At 40.5% G+C, this 19,997-nt stretch overlaps 1 protein-coding gene across 2 annotated transcripts in view; it reads left to right on the top strand.

Annotated features, from left to right (window-relative positions):
* Positions 1-670: 670 nt before the first annotated feature.
* The window catches only part of ELL2 (elongation factor for RNA polymerase II 2), a 74,202-nt gene continuing 54,875 nt past the window's right edge, over positions 671-19,997 (top strand). Inside the window, exons 1-2 of one of the 2 annotated variants that reach the window (XM_054487803.2) lie at positions 671-1,005; positions 19,494-19,541. In XM_054487803.2, the coding sequence (XP_054343778.1) occupies positions 859-1,005; positions 19,494-19,541 (195 nt within the window). In that variant the 5' untranslated portion in view covers positions 671-858. The remainder of the gene's footprint in view (positions 1,006-19,493; positions 19,542-19,997) is intronic. The other variant, XM_054487802.2, reaches the window with a different exon arrangement.

Below are 19,997 nucleotides of genomic sequence, written 5' to 3'. Positions count from 1 at the left end.
TAAGATGCTCCACAAAATCTAACACAATTCCTACATCTAAGAGTCGACTCACTAATTTCAAGGGTTTTTGTTTTTGTTTTTATAAGCTCTGCGTGTGGCACCCGATAACTTCAAGTTTAGAGTGAGCAGTTTCCTCCCAATGCCGTCTGCTCAACTACAGTACTAGGAGTTTTGAGGAGCAGCTCTCTAGCGAGTCCGCCTGCTGCGTCCTCCCCCACACGCACCAAGTTCCACAGCTTCCGCAGCCGTCGGGGAACAAACTCCTTACTTGGTCACGGCCATCCCCTTACATAGTGGAGGTGGAGATCCGCCTGTCCAAGGACCACCCGCGTAGGGCGAGATTCCCCAATTCTGACTTTTCACTACTATCCCCCACAGGGGCGGGGCTCCAACTCCAGGTAACCAGACCAGGCAACCTGGACTTCCAATTAGCTGGGGAGTCCCCAAGCCAGCCTGGCCAATCTCGGCCGGCTAGCCAAGACGACCAGACGTGACGTCAGATATGATTAAGTTGGCGCGTCACCTAGACGTCAGCCTCTTACCTCTCGGACGTCCCGTCCCAGGAGCAAAACTCCAGCGACTTTGGGCCCCGCCCCCGTGAGAGTGGAGGGCGGCCGATGAGGGCGGTTCTGAAGGGAACGAGACCAATGAGACGAGCCCGGGGCGGGGCGCGGGGCCGGAGGGTGGGGCGGGTGGCGGCGGTGGCAGTCCGAGGTCTGGCTCCGCGCAGTATATGACAGTACGTCAGCAGCGGGATGGCCCTAGCAGTGGCGGCGGCTGCAGAAGCCCAAGCAGCCGCGGCCGCAGTGGAGGCTAGAGCCGGAGCGGCGGCGGCGGCGGCACCCCGGGGAGTTTAAGATGGCGGCGGGGGGGGCAGCGGGCCTGCGGGAGGAGCAGCGCTATGGGCTGTCGTGCGGACGGCTGGGGCAGGACAACATCACCGTACTGCATGTGAAGCTCACCGAGACGGCGATCCGGGCGCTCGAGACTTACCAGAGCCACAAGGTGAGCGGGCCGGCCGGCAGGCTGGGCTCAGGGAGGCAGAGCGCACCCCTCACGGCCTGGCCGCGCCTTCCCCTGCCCGGGCGCCGGGTGCGGGGCCGGCGGAGCCGTGGCTGGCAGCTGCCGCCGTCAGCGCCCGCAGCGGCCAGGCAGGGCAGGGCCGGGCAGGGTGGCTGACGCCGCGGTCCCGGGTTAGCCTGGGCGTTGGGGAAGCGGGCAGTCGGGCGGCCCCTGGCGGCGGGGCCGAGGCAGCCGCAGCCCTGGGTCGGCTGCGCTGCCGCTGCGGGACTTTCCGACGGCGCCCAAGGATTTCCTGGCTTGTTGGGTCCCAAGGAGGGAGAGAGGCCGCGATAAGAGAAGTGAGATGACCACGCTACCCTCGGCGGGGAAGGAGGGTAGCGAGCAGCGTATGGGCAAGGAACCAGGGACGACTCGCGGGCACCAGCTGTCCGCGTTTTCTAGTTACATAGGCACGGTGGATCCTCAGAGACAGGACACAGGCGCTCCGCGTGTGGGGATGGGACACACCTTGTATTCCCAGGGACTTGGGGACACAGGCGCTCCACGTATCAGGGGACACACTGTGTGCTCGAAGGGATGGGGACTCGGGCGCATGGTGAGGGGCACACGGTGTACTCATAGAGATAGGGACTTAGGCAGTCTGTGTAAGGGGGCGGCGCACACTGGAACGGCGGGGACACTGGCGCTTCGCGTACGGGGGGGAGGGGACACACCTGCATTCTCAGGGACTCCGGGACACCGGCGCATCGCGTTACTGGAGACGCGCCGCGTCCGGGGCGGACACAAACCAACACAGCGCCCCGGGGAGAGACCTGAGGACTCACACACACTTAGCGCTCCCCGGGAGCAAGACATCGGGTTCTGGGGAGAGAGGTTCACGGACGCTCAACGTACCCGAAAAAGCTCCCGGCGTCTTGGGCTGACTCTGGGAAGTATTAACGGGGAACGAGCCAGAAGGTGTGGGGAGGATACAATGCATCCCGGGCAGAGACTCGGGCCTCTCACCCCTCGTTTTCGAGAGAAGCCCGTGGACACACACACACACATACACACACACCCCTCCAGTACAGAGAGAAGCTCAGATAGGCGCACATACACTGTAATTGGACTACAAATCCAGACGCTTTCATGTTGGAAAAAAAATGGGAGAGAGGGAAGCACCGAGAAGGGACGCGGTAACCAGGGTGCATGGGGAAACAGTTTATGGACGTGCAGTACTGTGTGCCTATGTGGGAGACCGGAGTGGATACATTGCGTGAGGGAGGTATATGCCATATGGGGGAACCTGTAACGTTTTACAGGAGAGGAGAGAGTCGGAAGGGAGATAGAACCCACCGGGCATCTTACAAATAGCCCATTCTATACTGAGGAACACACTCCAACCGGTGTCGTAAAACAGGCAGAGGGGCAGAAGGACACCGAGACACAGATTCACATAGTTATTCAGCTAAAAGTGGGGAAAAGAATTGACATCTGTTGAGCTCCCACTAGTGCCAGGCACTTTAAATACATAGAGCGAAGGCAGAGTCTGAGGCAGAGCGGCAGGAGAGGTGTGAACCCTGGTTTACTGGGAGTGTATTCAGAGAGCCCCCCCATAAGTGTGCACACAGAGGAAGGCATTAATTGTGCACACTTTGGATAGAAAATGAACTCACATGATAGGGTATTTGTAAACAGCAGTGGAGACTCAGAGGTGAGTGTATTGTTAGGAAGGCACTCACAGAATTGGGTGGACACATGAATGTATGTGCTAGGACACTTGTGTTACTAACCAGAGAAGCATATGGTGAAAAGGACTCACAGACTTTGTGTGGTAGGGTGAGGGGGCGTCAGGGAGGAGTGCATGCACAGGGAGAAAGGTACCGTTCTACATACAGTGAAATCTCGGGAGAAAACCTCAAGAATGGCTGGGAGAGATACAAGAAATAGAAAACTGCATGTGCCAATAGCTACGCCTAGATAGGTGCACCTGCAGTGAAGAGACCAGCATCAGAAGGAGTGTGAGGCCCATATGGGGGAAGCCAGAAACACAGGCAGAGGGACAGAAGCAGACAGTGGAGAGAAACTCTGGAGAGAAACTCAGCATTGCAAGATGGAAAGATAAGCTTGCCTGTTCCAAGGGAAGGGCGTGGGAAGGAATGGCAGTGGGTAGAAGGTGGGTCTGGGGATGTGAAGAGAAAACCCAGAGGCCCAGAGAGAAAGAAGTCAGCAGCAGGCGGCCAGCCCCTATTCAGGAGCAGACCCGAGGAGCAGAGAAAGACTTGACACACAGTGAGTGGGAAGAGACATCTTTGGGGGCAGTAGGTCAGCCAGCTACCTTGGGAAAACAACACGCAAACTGTACAGTTGATTACAGCAAGATTGACAGTGTACACTTGTAGGGAAAAGGAGCAAATGAGGAGGTCCACTTGGGGTAGGGAAAGTGAAGTGACAGAGATGCCCGCAGTGCCCGCTAATCTGCATGACCACTGGAGGCCCCAGAAGGGAGTGCTTTGTTTTCCTACCTTTGTATGGCCTTCATTTCTGCTTCCTATACCCTAGTGTTTTCATATTTGGGATTAAGTTTACAGTGCTCTAAAAGCCCCTGCATTTATATACCAGTAGCTTCCAGGAGACAGAAGATCAAAAATTCTTTGTCTCCCAACCCACCACTTAGTTCTTAATTAAAAAAAAAAAAAATTTACTTTCTAAGAGGTACCAAAGTCGTCAATGGCTTTGTTTGCTTCTCACTGCTTCTAGTACTTTTTCCATTTCTGTACATGCCCATTTATGGGTCTGGTTGGTCTCTACAGAGGCAGCAAAGGGAAAGGAGGAAGACTTTTTCCAGATCTCTCTACCTTAAAGCATGGAGCCAGGTAGCTTGTATTAGTCCTAGGATTCCTTTTCTCCTGCAAAACTGGTGATAGAAACAGTGGCATGGGGGGGATGGTACATAAGCTGACCATCCTTAACCAGCTCCTATCAGGACTCACTGTCAGCTCAGCCATGGAAACACTTTTTAAGGGGTGTGGACAAACAAGCAGGAATTGGAGTGAAACTGTCAACCTCAGTTGGATGAAAACTGGGAAGAAACCAAAAAAATGAGATAGATGCCTTTCTAGTGACTGAATGTACCATTGGTACTTACTGCAGGCTCCACCCACCTATGTGTCCTCAGTGCCCCTCCTCCTGACTCAGCCAGACCAGTGCACCTCTATGGGCACAGTAACAGTTGCTAGCAGTAGGCATCTGGCTGAGCTTTTATCCTCCAGTGGAAGGATATTAATTTGGTCTTTCTTGTCTTCCATCGTTTTTAGAAATAGGGCTCATGACTTTAAATTGAAGCTGCTGTTTGGGAACATGTTCACATGGATTGGCTAATTGGGAAGAGGTTTCTGGTGGTCAAACCTGTTCTCTCTGGGGGTAAAATGGTTTTAATTTCTCATAAAACTGTCCGCCACCATTCCTGTACTCATACAGGAGGGTACTTGATGGCAGGTAGCCTCTAAGCAGCTCTGGCCTATGTAAAGTGATGACTATTACCCCTTCTCTTCTAATGACTAAGAGCCAGAAATTTCAACAGGTTAATTTGCTAAGTTAAGCATCAGAGAATTCTTTTTTTGTCCAAATTATTTTGTCTATTGGAGTTACTCTTCTAAATTAACCCACTTTGACGTGAGGCTTCAGAGAAGTGAATTTAAAAATTTTAGGAAGCTATGATTTAGGCAGAACAGAGAACTTCTTTAGATATAATTGAGCAAATTTACAGCGTTCTTGGGGTTCGTGGAAACAGAATATTTGATGAAAATTCTGAAATCTTGTTTTTTTTTCAAATTACAATTCCTCACTGTTTCAAAAGACACATAATCCTACTTGACCTTCATTATTCAGGTTTCCTATTTTTAGAGAAGTGATCTTGGGAGCCTTTCTAAACAGGTAGAGGGGCATTGTGAGTCCAGCAATGAGAGTTATAGTTGGAGTAAATATCTTCTAAAAGTTGTTTTCCCACTCACTTTGAATACAGAAATGGTTTCAAGTTGATTGTATATCATGTTAACTGGAAAGTTATTTTCATGATTGGCAGAAAAATTTAGACATGATAATACAGATATCTACAATATTAACCTTTTAAAATGTAGATTATTTTGAATGAGAAGAAAAGTTGCTAAATAAATAAAATCACAAATTACAACTTTATAGTCATTTTAAATTGTTATCTGTGATTGTGTGGTCTACATAAGCTCTACATATTTTAAATGAGCATCTATTACTGTAATTACATATTTCCCCCAAATGGAAAACTGTACTTAAAATTAAAATCCAACATTTAAAAATACATTTTAGCTAAGTTCCTCAGTAATGCAGCTGGCTTTATTTTGATGTTTGAGTAACTTACTTTTATAACAAAAACTATATCAAAGCATTATTTTCAGATTTTGTTGTTGCTGAGCCTGTCAGTTTAGTTTTTAAAAAATGTTTACTCAAAGTTTCAAAGGTGGTGGCTCAAATAATACTACCATGTTTGCTGAACTATTACATAAAAAGTCTTGCATAGTTGTGTTTGGGGGCAGGGGCTGCTCCTGCTCTATCCCTGAAGATCAGAAAGCAGATGCCTTTAAGTGGGATTCTGCTAACACATTCTCTTGTCAACTCCATTGGATTGAAATACATTTTTCTGCCTTTGTTAGTGTCTTCTAGGAAAGTGATAATGTTTTTAAAATTTGTACATATATATTGCCATTTAATTTTTCATAAGTTTAGATGCTATTTACAAAGCATAAGTTCTTATTTAAGCCTCCAAAATTATTGTCCTTCATAGTAGCTCCCTTCAATGTGTTACTTGACCTTTTGTTAAATCACTGAGTCCACAGGTCAGAGGGTAAGTGACTTCCTCGCCTTATCCTTTTTTTCTACCAGGTGAACTTTTTAGCATTTGATTCATTATAGTTTAAGACACAGAAAAGACTCATACTCTGCTTTTTTCTCTTTCTTTTTCTGCCTGCCCATATTTTGTATGTGTTTTCAATAATCTGCCTTATAAATACAGAAGACTGTTCTTAAGCCACCACTTGAGCATCCAGACCTGCCAGCACAGCACTGCCACCACTGTTGGACATGTTTATTAAGTAAAACAGTGAGGTTTGCTTTAGCAGATTCTATTTGCTCCACTTTTAAAATGTAGCCAAGTTTAATTTAAATAAATTAATCCTACTGACTTTTAACTTAGACCCATTTTCAGTCTGTGCTTGATTTTAAAATGCTTTTTATCAAGTAAAGTCAAGTTTGTGCCCCATCCTTCAGTGTTTGGAAAGTTTATTCAGATGCCCAGTTGCTCAGTGCAAAGGAGGGTGTTCCTCTCTGAGAAAAGTAGTAGCCAGATTGCCTAAAAAGATAGACAGGGAAGCTTGGCACCAGAATTGGGAAGAGAAAGAAAGAACATATGTGAAGGACTGGAACATGTTCAAGAAAAGAATTTAAAAGGAAAGGGGCGTAGAATTCTTGGAATGACTTACAGAAAAGCTTACCAAGGACAATCACCAGATTCAGCCTTTCCATTTGCTCCATTTGCACTTGTGAAAAATTACAGAAGCTGTGTTCATAAGGCTTATTAGGTAATTGGTGATAAAGCCAGCAGAGAGAGGAAAATGAGAATTTCAGCTGAACCAAGGCTAGGTCACTTTTAACAATTTGTGATGACCCTTTTCTCTGCAACAGAGAAGCTTAGGAGCCCGGCACTAGATCCAGCCCACGATTTGCTAGATTGGGCCAAATGTATTTTGGATTGTTTGAGAAAATGTCCCTAAAATGTGATATTATGGTCATTCCTACATTGAAGATGAACTAAGTCTTACAATAAAGAAAACAACATGTATATAACCCAATATCTGACTGTCCTGCATACCTCAGCTCCATACAGAATTTCCTATAACTTACGCACAAATTTCCCGCAGTTCTGGAGTAGAATATAATAAATTAATGTCCATGTCTTTAGAGCAAATTAAAGCTGGAAAACACGGCATAACTCGGGTCAGGTTACCAGTGAGGATTGCTATCTCTGTCTTTTGTTTTTTCTCTCCTTCCTTCTTTCCTTCCTTCCTATTTTTTTCTGTGGCAGTATTATGGCTCTTGAGAGCCATGTTAAATCTTCAGGAAGAACTGGTTTAAGAGTTGCCGCTAATACTTTGCCAGCAAAGACCAAAACTGGCATTTTTATAGTTTAATTCAGGATATAAGAAAGGGGAATTTTATTGATTAAGCTATAAGCTCCTTGAAGATTCATGAATAAAAGTATCACCTTGAATTGACCTCTACAGTAAAGGCATTTGGCTACTGGTTTCATAGTAACTAGATTGTTAAACAAATGGCATGAGTTTCTTTCCTTCACGGGGATCCTATATGTTATTGGTCTAAAATCCTTGGGTCTTAAAGGATTTTAGCAAGATTTTAGCAGTTAGAAACTGGATGGGGACCACATCTCCAGCAGAAACAATGGCATAGGTAAGCAAAGAAAAGTGGAAGCTAGGGCAAGCTCCAAGAATTGCCATAAAGACCCTGTTCTGCTTAACATGAAGGGCAAGAGAAAAATGTAGTTGAGTTTAAGAGAGAAAAAGTAGGTCAGAGCAGATTCATTACCTTACTAAGAAGTTTAGATTTTATTCTGTGAACAGAGTAGAAACATAAGGTAATTTGATCTATGTTTTAGGATTATTCTGGTCCTGGTGTGCAGGATGACTATAATGTGAATCTGGAAGGAGATAGACAAGTTAGGAAGAAGTTTGTGGTCCAGGCCAGAGATAACTGGAGTCCACCCTAGGGTGTTGGTGGGAGAGGTAGGAGATGAATAGAGTCTATAGAATTTAACAAGATATTGGCCGGGCGCGGTGGCTCACGCCTGTAATCCCAGCACTTTGAGGCGGGTGCATCACAAGGTCAGGAAATCGAGACCATCCTGGCTAACACCGTGAAACCCTGTCTCTACTAAAATAAAAAAAAAAAAAAAGAAAAGAAAATTAGCCAGGCGTGGTGGCAGGTGCCTGTAGTCCCAGCTACTCGGGAGGCTGAAGCAGGAGAATGATGTGAACCCGGGAGGCAGAGCTTGCAGTGAGCCAACATTGCACCACTGCACTCCAGCCTGGGCGACAGAGCAAGACTCCGTCTTTTAAAAAAAAAAAAAAAAAAAAAAAAAGGATTTAACAAGATATTTTAAAGAAGCAGGATTGAATTGAGATTTCTAGCCATTGGCATTAGGAGGATTACCCCTAAAGGAAATTGGAAGCAGTTAGGAGAGTGGAATTGGGGGTAGGAGTGATAGATGTGAGTGACATTTTGGTGAACATTCACTCAGTCTTTTAATTGATAATGAAAAGACTTGGGTTTGATTAGATGTTTTATATTTGAGAAGTATATTCAGGAGTTTGAGGCAGACAGATATATAAAACAGTGCTGTATTACTTAACATGTCTTATATAAACTGTTTTATTTGGATGGAAATTTTGGAGATTGTTGATGTTTTGAGGAAAGTTGAAATTCTTTGGGAAAAAATTTGGTTTTGAGCAGGGCATTTTAAATTTTGTTTGTATTTTTATAGACTTTCTTTATTGAATAACCTCTATAAATTGTACTTAAGGCCATCATAAAGCACTGATAATATGAAATCTAATTTTATTTTAACATGGAAATCAGACCTTCTGTGGTTTCTATCCTATTGATAAATGAAACGTAAGTAAATCTATATAATATTCCTGGATTTACATTTCAAGTTTTATTTTGAAATAGTATAATTCCTAAAGGCCTTGAAGAAGTACTTTCAGTTACCTCACATTACCTCTATTTCTGTTTTGGTGTTTTGATTCCTTTATTTCTTTTTTGTTGGCAGTTCCTTATGAAAAACAAAACAAAAGAATCATGACTGCATAAAACTTTTGCTATACATACACATTGTAATGGACTACTATGAGCGCTTGGTTCTTGATCCAGGGAGATAACCTAGTCTGGAAGACTTTTTCACTCAACAGTGAGCTTATTCAAGGGTGTAGCCAGGCTTGAACTTTCTTATAAGATTCACAGAGATACTTTAAGACTTAAATGTGCTTAGCTAGAAACAAGTATTAGCATATTTTAAGATAACATTTAATATCATTGCTTTTGGCTCCATTATTAGAAACCATGATGCCTCAAGAACCAGAAAAAGTCAGGGGTAATAAAAAGTAATAAAATGTAATAAAAAGTCAGCTGAGTATCTTAAGATGTTTTTTCTTTAATAAAAAGTTAAGAGGTAGAAGAGTTAAACTACCAAATATTCGTTTGTTCACTCAGCAAACATGTGTTTATCTTCTGACATTTGCCAGGGATAGAACTAGGCATTGGAGATAGAAAGCTGAATAAGTCATGAATGGTCCCTGCCAAGAAAGTGCTTGTCATTTTAGTAGAAGCAGGCAAATGTGAAAAAAATGAACACTGTAAAGTTTGTGTTCAAGGAGATGTCTTCTTTACCTGCCATCCTCTGCTCAGCCCGTTGTTCCACCACACCCGTGAGGTTATACCTGCCAAGGTCCCTGTTAAAGTCCAGTGGTCATCTCTTTGTTTCCATCTTACCAGACCTCAGTGGTATTCCATTCTCTTGACCACTTCTTCCTATTAGAAACACTTTCCTGATTTTCCTCCTACCTCTCTGCCTATTTCTCATTCTCCTTTGCCTACTTTCCTCTGTTTGACTGGCCTCTGAATGTTGGAGCTCTCTCTCTCTTCTCTTTATCTGTTCAGTCTCCCTAGGTGAGTTCATTTAGTCCTTTGAATTTAAATGTCATCTATATGTTAATGACTCCCAAATATTTATCTCCTGATCTATCCTTTTCTCTAGCTCCAAGTACTGATTTCCAATATACTTCCTCATCAAAGTTTAATAGACATCTCAAACCTTACATATCCAAACTGTGTTTTATACCCTTTTAGGAGTTTTTCTCAAGGGTATGGCTAATCATTGCAAGGAGAAAACTATCTTCTGACAATCAACTATTTCAATAAGTATAGACATAAAGGAAATTGTAAAAGTGTTACCTGATTTTGTTATTATAAAAGATCCTCTCCTTTGTTGATATGAGATTCCATGAGGGATCAAGTAAGTTTTTTTTTAACTTTTATTTTAGGTTCGGGGTACGTGTACAGGTTTGTTATGTAGGTAAATTGCGTGTCATGGGGGTTTGGTATACAGATTATTTCATCACCCAGGTAATAAACATAGTACCCAATAGGTAGTTTTTTTATCCTCACCCTCCTTCCACCCTCCACCCTCAAAGTAGGCCCTAGTGTCTGTTATTCCCCTCTTTATGTCCATGCATACTCAATGTTTAGCTCTCACTTATAAATGCAAACATACAGTATTTGTTTTTTTGTTCCTGTGTTAGTTTGCATAGGGTAATGGCCTCCAGCTCCATCTATGTTGCTGCAAAGGACATGATCTCATTCTTTTTCGTTGCTGTGTTGTATTCCATGATATATATGTACCACCTTTTCTTAATCCAGTCTACCATTGATGGGCATTTAGGTTGATTCCATATCTTTGCTGTTTCTAAAAATAACTCATGATTTTACTCCTCAAATCTCTATCTACCTAAGTGTTCCCTATCTCAGTAAGTGGCAGAACTCTCTATCAATTGCCTAGAAATTGACTAGCAGCCCTTGATTTGTCTCCTGTTTTCTTGACATATTTGATCTGTCAGCAAGTACTGTCAACCTTCAAAATATCCTGAATCTAACCCCACCCATTACTGCTATTCCAGTCCCAGTTACCATCATCTCTCCTCAGGATCACTGTGATAAACTTCGAGGTGGCCCTCAAGTTTCTACCCTTCCCCCATAATCCACAGCAGCTGGAGTGATCTTTTCAGAACATTAAGTATGATCAAGTAGTCTCCCAGTTTCAAGCCCCCAGTGGTTCCCTTTGTAAAAAATGTTTTAGATGCCACATTTTATTAATTTCTAGTTTAAAAAAAAAAACTTCATCTTCCAATCTAAGCTGATTTTACCACTTCTCCTTATACTTCTGCTTTAGAGTTCATGATCCCAGCAAACAAATCTTTATTTGCATTTACAGTCAGATTTGACATATAAGCTAATTATACAATTATAAGGCCCACATTAAATCTGGGGAAAAAAATGATGGGATACTATGCTTCAAGTGTTGTTGATTTATTTATTTATTTATTTATTTTATTTTTGAGACGGAGTCTCGATCTGTCCCCCAGGCTGGAGTGCAGTGGCACGATCTCGGCTCACTGCAAGCTCCACCTCCCGGGTTCACATCATTCTCCTGCCTCAGCCTCCCAAGTAGCTGGGGCTATGGGCGCCCACCACCACACCTGGCTAATTTTTTGTATTTTTAGTAGAAACAGCGTTTCACCGTGTTAGCCAGGATGGTCTCGATATCCTGACCTCGTGATTGCCCACGTCAGCCTCCCAAAGTGCTGGGATTATAGGTGTGAGCCACCATGCCTGGCCAAGTGTTTCAAAGGCTGGTTCACAGTAACTAACTTTTTGGCTGGTTGTTCGGTTTAGATTTTTGCCTTCCATGTTCAAGAGCTATTTGAAATCCTAAGATTTAAGACAACCATATATATGAAGATTTTATATATATATATATATATATATAAATAAAACTTGGCATGTATCAGATAGCCACCGTTTTCTAGAAGCTATCTTTCAAAACAAGGATTGTGCTAAATAGATGTTGGTTTTGATAATCCCTTATATTTCACTCTTTCCATGCTGTAGTGGCTAGAAAGAAATTATTCTTTACTTCATATGTTCTTTAATCAGGTTCTTCCAAATCTGCAGAAAAGGAATTTCTTTTGAATCTAAGGTTACATTGACTAAATACTAGATTGGTTTTGTGAAGCTTAATGACTTTTTGGCATCTAATAAAAGGTTTGAGGCAAAGAAGGAGATACCATTTTTTAAAGTAGTTTTGGATTATTTCTAAATTTCATATCATGTATTATTCTAAGCATATTATTGGCTTTTAACAAGAGCTGAGTGTATTTTATTTCTTCAGGATCAACTGTCTGATTTCTTGTGCTATTTTCTGCTTTTAACTCCAATTTTCTTTCTTCCTCCTCTCTCCTTGCCTAGATATATTTATTACAGTGGTTAAAATATAATTATTAGATAGTCTTCGTTGGGTTCTCTATCAGATGATGTCCTAAAGAACAAAGAAAAAAGTGACTCTTGAACAAAAGAATCATTACTACCAGTTCTTAAATAGTATAGGGGGAAAGAAAGATGATCTATTTTATCCAAGTTGCATCCCAGGGAAAAGTGTGTCTACTTATTTACTTTTTACTAGTGCAAGTAAAAACAAGTTCTCAAATTGTCTGGTATTTTCCTTCTGCCATAGTGCAAAACTAAAAAAGTGATTCTTAATTCTCTGGCTTTCAGTTTCAAATTTCATATTACTGTTGTTGAAGAGAGGCAGGAAAGACTAACTATATAAAATGCTGAATAAGAGCACAGTTCTGAGCCCCAGGTCACTTATTAGCTGTGTAGCCTTCAGTAATTCACAGAACTTACCTGAGAAATGAGAATAATAGTATCTACCTCACAAGGGTGCTTCTGAGAATTCCCAGAGGTGGTAGTAAAAATGGATAGTGCCTGACACATTGTAAACACTCAAATAGTAACTGGTTAGCTATAACTGTTTCTTTAAACAATCCACTTTAAGTACTCACTTGAACCATCACCACTTATAGAAAGTTTTTTTGTTTTGGGCAAAGTTCCAAAATTATATTTGACATTGGAATTTTTTTTTTTTTTGGCAGTATCTTTATCATGGCTTATAATGCAGCTTAGATACAAAGGTAGATACCAAGTATTTAATAAATACTTGCTGACTGATTTCAAATAATTTAAGAATTCTTGAATTAAGTAAGGAATAATTCAAGAGTTAACCTTTAGTTAACTCAAAGTTCCATGATGGGTTCAAAAGGGAATCTAAAGGTATCTCAAAAACATCTCTAACCTTAAAGAATAAAGTTGGAAAGATCTCTATAATATTTTTTAGAAATATTGTTATTTTCTAGGCCCAGAATGCTATTTCTTGTTTGTATATTTGTAAAACTGACGGTTGTTGATAAGGGAAAGGTAACCACACATTTAATTTGTTTACATGGGTAAGCAATATGTAAATAATCAAGAGATGGTTATAAACTACCTTTATAGGATAACTTTTTTATTCAACTCCAAAAAAGCAGCTGTGCTCTTCTCCCACCCCAAAGGAATCATGTCAGAATTAATATTCCTTAGGAAAATGAATATTTCTTAGGAAAATGACTCAGTAAATTATATATTACTTTTATAGTTCTGATATATTGTGAGGAATAGTCCCTGGAAATAAGTGTACATAGGTCTCTTTGGTCATAGAGCAATTCTTGTTGCAGTAGCATTGGCTTGTAAATTCAGATGTCAAGAGTATAACCAAACTTAAGAGCATTTTAGCATTGCCTATACTACTATTCTGTGCTTAGGAATGCCCAACATTTCATAAGAGGTATAAAGCATAAATTCAAGGAGCTTCTAAGAGCAGTGAAAGTACTAAAATTTGACAATCTTTTGACTGCAAACCATCACTTTTATCAGGTTGTTGAAGGAATTTCCCTAGCCAATTACAATCTGCCTTTGTGTTCTTGGTTGGAAATAGATACCAGATCACTCTCTTACTTATAGCTCAAATACTATTCCCTTAAGCCCTAGAGTAACTTGATTTTCAGAAGAGCTACTTGGTGAAAATATTTAATTAAAGCTAAAGGCAAAAGTTGAAGCCTTACCTGAAACTCATTTCTAATGGGAATGTGTTCAGCAAATGTTTAAAGATACAATGAGTTGAGGTCATGTTTATACAATTAAACTTAGGCTAAAAAAATTTGGATAAAAAACTAACATGCTTTAGACATTTGCTTATAATGGTATTGACTTCTAAACTTTTTCCTGGTGTCTCTCTTAATAACACAGTGAGTGATCAGATACAAAATAAGTGGTGTAGAGTTCTGTTTCTTCCTGTGGCATTTTTTTTTTTTTTTTTTTTTTTTGAGGTGGAGTCTCGCTCTGTTGCCAGGCTGGAGTGCAGTGGTGCCATCTCGGCTCACTGCAAGCTCCGCCTCCCGGGTTCACGCCATTCTCCTGCCTCAGCCTCCCGAGTAGTTGGGATTACAGGTGACCACACCACGCCCGGCTAATTTTTCGTTTTTTTAGTAGAGACAGGGTTTCACGGTGTTAGCCAGGATGGTCTCTATCTCCTGACCGCTTGATCCGCCCAGCCTCCCAAAGTGCTGGGATTACAGGCGTGAGCCACCAAGCCCGGCCCTATGGCATTTTTAAAAACATTCAAGAGCTGTAGCCTAGTTAACATGTTCTTTTCTAAAATTGGGATTAAAATCAGTAAAGCCTTTGAGGTTCTTTTAAGTATTTTTCTAGATTGCTAGATATCTTAAAAGAATTTCTGAGTAACAATGAGCTTAGTTTGCCCTGTTTGGATAAGTACATACAACTATTCCATAAATGAGGGTTTTATTATGTATTAAATAAAATGGTAACAAATATTTATGTTCTTTCACTATAGAACATCCTTAAAGGAAAAAAAAAAACTTTTTTTCAGTTTTTAATCAGAAACTGAACTAAATTATACTTTAGTTTTTTTGGAAATTATAATTACTTTATGAAATTCATTTTCCTTGGAAACAAAATGCCAAAAGAACTGAGTGAACGTTTAAGGTCTTTTAAATATTTAGCACTGGGGGTAACACATTTCAGAGGCAAGAGAAAGAAAGAGTACTGTATTTGGAATTCAGAGGACTAGATTTAAGGCCCAGCTCTGCTAATCACCAGGTCTGTGATCCTGAGCGATGTACTCTACCTCTTAGAGACTCATTATTTATTCTGTCTCTGAAATGGGGGATAATGATGCTTTCCTACCACCCAGGGCTGGTTTTAGGAGGCTCACTTGAGACGATAGATATAAAAATGCTCTGTGCCATACATTAGAAAACTAAATAAAAATTATTCTTGTTGAGGAGTCAAGCTGTATAGGTAGAACTATAAGCATGTCAAGAAGTCAAGTTCTAAATTCAGGGCATGAGGTAAAAAAAATTGTATATAGCCAAAATTACTCTTGCAAGTTTCTAAATTGTTGTGAAGAATAGTACATATTGTCTTGTCTGTACAACCCTGAATAGTAATCTGCATATGTGTACAATGTGTATAGTGGTATACTTCATATATAAAGAGAACATATACAAAATGATTTTACAATACTTTTTTTTTTTTTTTTTAGCTGAGCACGTAATACTTGTAAGTTACATATGCCTAAGACTCCTGTATCATAACAATCAGGAATAAGACAACCTATGAAAAAATATACCCAATGTAGTGGAACAGTAGATGCTGGGATCTGGACAAACAGCTAATGAGATTTAACTCATAGTTACATAGTTCCAAGTTAGCAAAATGGTGGCACCAGAGTTTTGTTTGGCTAGAAACAGGTTTAACATTTTTAAATTTGGATTTTTTTCCTTTGGGCATTCATTTTCCAGGTACTCATCACTCCTTGTTGCCTTACATCCATCTGTTCCAAAGACCTTTGGGTCTTTGAAGACATTGAAACATTGAGTGTTTGACTTCTGGTTTATCCAAAGGAAGGTCTCACTGAGGAAATTAATTTTGAGCTTGAATGTTAAGTAAGCGATAACTATGGATTGGCAAAGTAGGGCTTGGGAATTTATGCCAGGTTGGAAGAACAGGAAAGAGTTAGAGAGGAAAGTCTTTGCAAAACAAACAAAGGTTAACATAGCTGAGCTATTGTTGGGAGGAAGTGGAAGATGAACTTGGTTGATTCTGGTTGATCTTGGTTGATAGCGGATGTGTTTTCTATTTAGTAGTTGGCTTTGTTTTGACAGACAGTGGTAAGAACTACTGTGGGCCGACAGTGGTATATGAGAGAGGTTCTGCTGGCTATTTGAACAATTTGGAAGGACTTCAAGGAAGGGAAAAAGCCATTATCTAGTTGTGAGGTGATAAGGGTCTTGCTTTTGAAATGGAGACTAAGAACTTAATTTGAGGGAGTTTGGGGCAGAGTGGCCAGAGTTGGTGACTGGGAGCCCTGGAGCCATGCTGGCATCATCTTTCTTTGGTGTCTGATATTCAAGCTTTCAGCACATCTTATCATTTTTCCTGGGGAATATCTGCTCTGTCCACTATCCCCTGTTAGCTGCAGATGCAGTCATACTAATTTAGGCCTTTATTACCACTTCCAGGGTATTTCTAAAGCATCCGCCCGGACTGTGCACTAGCTCACTTCTCCAGCCCTGCCCTGCCCTGATCCATCTCTCTCCACCTATTTTACACATGACTGAAAGAGCTGCCTTCCCCCAAAACACTTCTTTGAGCAACTCTCTTATACAAAAAATTGAGAGAGCCTCCAATTGTTTATCAAGTTAAAGGCAAGAGTAAAACCCGTCAGTGAGGGATTAGGGAGGGGATTAGGGCAGGATTATTTCAGAGTGATAAACTTTTTGGACAGAGTCATCCTGAGGTCTGAAATTTAAATTATTGCCCTATTCTGTAGCAAATAGAAACTAAAAATGAAGACACATTTTGAGGATAAGGAAAAATTAGGCAGGAATTTACAGGTCAGATCTCATCCTTGCTGTTGTATTTCAAGTGGGAAAGAAGCGTACACATACAGACCTGCTCTCTGACCATAGTGTCCATTCCTGTCTCCTTGCTTTTTTCCTCGGTATTCTCTCTCCTTGGAACTTACCTTTTCTAAACTGCTATTCAAGAGCCACGTTTTCCATAAACATTTATCTATTCTAACCCGTACTGTCCTTTTTGAGAATTCTTACTACACTTCCCAGTACTACTTAGCCTAGTACTTAATCATTCTCAAATTTTCCCCAACTAAAAGATGAACTCTCTGGCATGAGGGATTATGCCCCCACACTCTTGAATACCCCATTAGTAGATGTGTGTGGAACACAAGGTAGTAGAAGAAAAGCAGCATGGCAAAATAGGGAGATTGAGTCTTGGGTTCTGATCCTGGGGAGCATAGGCACCAACTGTATTATCTCTAAGGCCTCATCTGGATTTGGAGTCCTGTGATTCTAGTGGCATGTAGTATGCAAATGACTAATAGAATATGAAGTTGGGGAGAGAAGAGACTGTAAGTTAATTTTAAGGTGACGAGCCTGGAGAACCAAGAGGATAAATGTGCCTTTGCCAGAAAAGTAAGAAAGAGGTGACAGTTTGGTTGGGAAGGCTGGGGATGGGGGAATTAGTTTCGTATTTGCCAGTCATTGAGATTTGCTGCCGTTGTGAGTTTCTAATGCAAAATGTCCTATCAGCAGTAGTAAGTAGCAGGCTATGGAGAGGTGCCAGCTGAGGAATGGAGAAGAGATTCAGAGTTATCACCCAACAGGTTCAGTGAGCCTCCAGGATGAAGTGGATCTAGAAAGAGGAAAGGAAAGGCACTAGCCTTTTGAAATGAAAGGTGTGATCAGAGAGCTAGGAGGACTGATGTCTCTAAGTGCAAGAAAGAGGTAATATCCAGTGGGGATATCAGCAATTTGAAAGCTGAGAAGTTTGCATTTATCTGACCAAGAAGAATCAATGAACTTGATGGAGAGAGAATTTCAAATTTCACTGGTGAGCTGAAGACAACCTCTGAGTTGCCAGGATTCAAGGAGGGAAGTGTAATGAGGGAAGTGTAGTGAGGTTATGTTCAGTGCTTCTGATTTGGAGGGACATTCAGAAAGCAGGGCTGATGGAAATATTGTGAAAGCTGGAACGTGAACCTGTATAATCTCAATTGTAGGGCCACCTTACTCTTCCACATGAAGAGGGGCTACCTAGGCCCCTATGGGCATGCTTTCATTACTTCAGGAAGAGTGAGTTTAGCCATGGAAAGTAGTTTGGGGGTGGCATTTTTCACCTTAAGAAAGTTAATCTATATTTATATTTTCATAAAAGACCATGAATTAGAATGAAAATCTACTAAAAAATTAGATTTTAAAAATTCAGGTACTACCTTTTTATTTTTCCTTTTTAAAAAGCTCACTTCTCCCACACCAATAAATGAATTTGTTACCCAGTAGTACTTAGATTCTGCTGATAAGTCTAAAGTTAAATGATCTTTTATGGTAGTAGAACAATAACAGTATCCATTATAATGTTTTCTCCAAGAAGATATTTGTTTATTCATTTTTATAAATAATAATAAGATAGCTAATGTTACACTTGATTTTACATTCAGGTGGTCTGTCTTTTAAAGAAGTTCTTATCTTTATTTATCTTTCTCTTTCATTTATTATAATACTTATTAGTAAACTTTTAAGTCTGCAGAGAAGTTTTGGGAAGCATTTGGAAGTAGTAGGTGATGTGCTGTAGCTGAGGTGAGGAACATATTAGTGCCTCTATATTTTTATTTGGGGTAGAGATGAGACCAGAAACCACTGTTTTTGTACATTGGATTTGAATATGAAGGTGTGAATAGTTTACAGGCTGATGTACTACCATTAAACATTACCCAAATCCGATTTCTTCATGGGTTTCTGTTGGCAATTTGGAAAAGCTTTCCCATAGAAAAATATGCTGATGACTTTGAATACAGGAAATCATGCAAAAGACTATGGCTGACGCTTACGATAACAGCTTTTCTTCTAAATGCACAACTCTATGATAAAATATTGAAGTTATCAAGAAGAAAAAGCTCATAATAAAAAACACTGATCTAGAAATTACGTTCTCCTGGTGAGAATTGTGTGAGAGAACTGGTAACCTGTTTGGCTCTCAATTAAAAACAAATCTCTGATAAAATGTGAGAAAATGGCAAACAGGTTTATTCTCAAATATTTAATTTTATATTTCTAGCATCCTGTTACAGTATTGCAAAGTTCCTCCAATTATCTCTTCCCTCTTCCCACCCCTATTAAAAATATACCAGGAAACTATGCAACAATACAGTTTTTTTAATGTAAAATTGAATTGGCATACTAACCATTTTTTGCCAAATCATGTTGGTCAGTTTCAAAAACATGATTAGCTGCACTGCCAAAAAATATATTTTGTTTGTGTGGTTCGGAGAGAAATGTAAATAGTGTGATATTGTTCATCCAAGGCATCTTAGTATAGTAACATGCAAAAGAAAGTATATAATGAAAAGAGATTTTCACACATTGTGACACTGACCAAATACATATATTTCTTTCTTTCTTTCTTTCTTTTTTTTTAATAGAGACTGGAGGGGGGGCGGTCTCACTGTATTGCCCAGGCTGGTCTTGAACTCCTGGCCTCGAGTGATCCTCCTGCTTCAGCCTCCCAAAGTGCTGGGATTAGAGGCATGAGTCACTGTGCCTGGCCCAAATAATATAGATTTAAAGTTTAAACATTTAGTTCTGTGTCACAGTAACCAAGGTTTACCTGTTTGTTTCTTTTGTTTCTTTTAATAGAATTTAATTCCTTTTCGACCTTCAATTCAGTTCCAAGGACTCCACGGGGTGAGTACTCTTATTGATTTAACAAACAAATCTAATGTTCTTGCATGCTATTCAGCTTTTAAAATCCGTTTTCAGTTGACCCTTTTATTATAATCAGCCACTCATTCTGTGAGCTTTGTGACTAAATGAAAATTTCTGACATCTTTAAGATGCTTGAATTATCTTATTTTCTTAACTTACTTTTTAAAAATTCATATATGGTTATTGATATTGACAGTGTTTTTTATCCATAACATGGATAATTGCATGTTTGAACCTTTTTATTGAAGTATAACGTACAGCAAGGTATTATGTGAGTATGTTTTATGACAGCTTAACATCCATAAGGGATTATTTATTTCAGGCAAGCTATGATTGTGATTGCTTTTGCTATTAACAAAATTTTGCTGTGTGTGCACTTTTTTAAGTTGTATATACCAGGAAATGAAATATGTAAGTAGAAATTGAGTTTTTCAT

This window comes from Pongo pygmaeus, chromosome 4 (genome assembly GCF_028885625.2).
Source record: "Pongo pygmaeus isolate AG05252 chromosome 4, NHGRI_mPonPyg2-v2.0_pri, whole genome shotgun sequence".
Lineage (NCBI taxonomy): Eukaryota > Metazoa > Chordata > Mammalia > Primates > Hominidae > Pongo > Pongo pygmaeus.
This window is presented reverse-complemented; position numbering and strand designations above follow the sequence as displayed.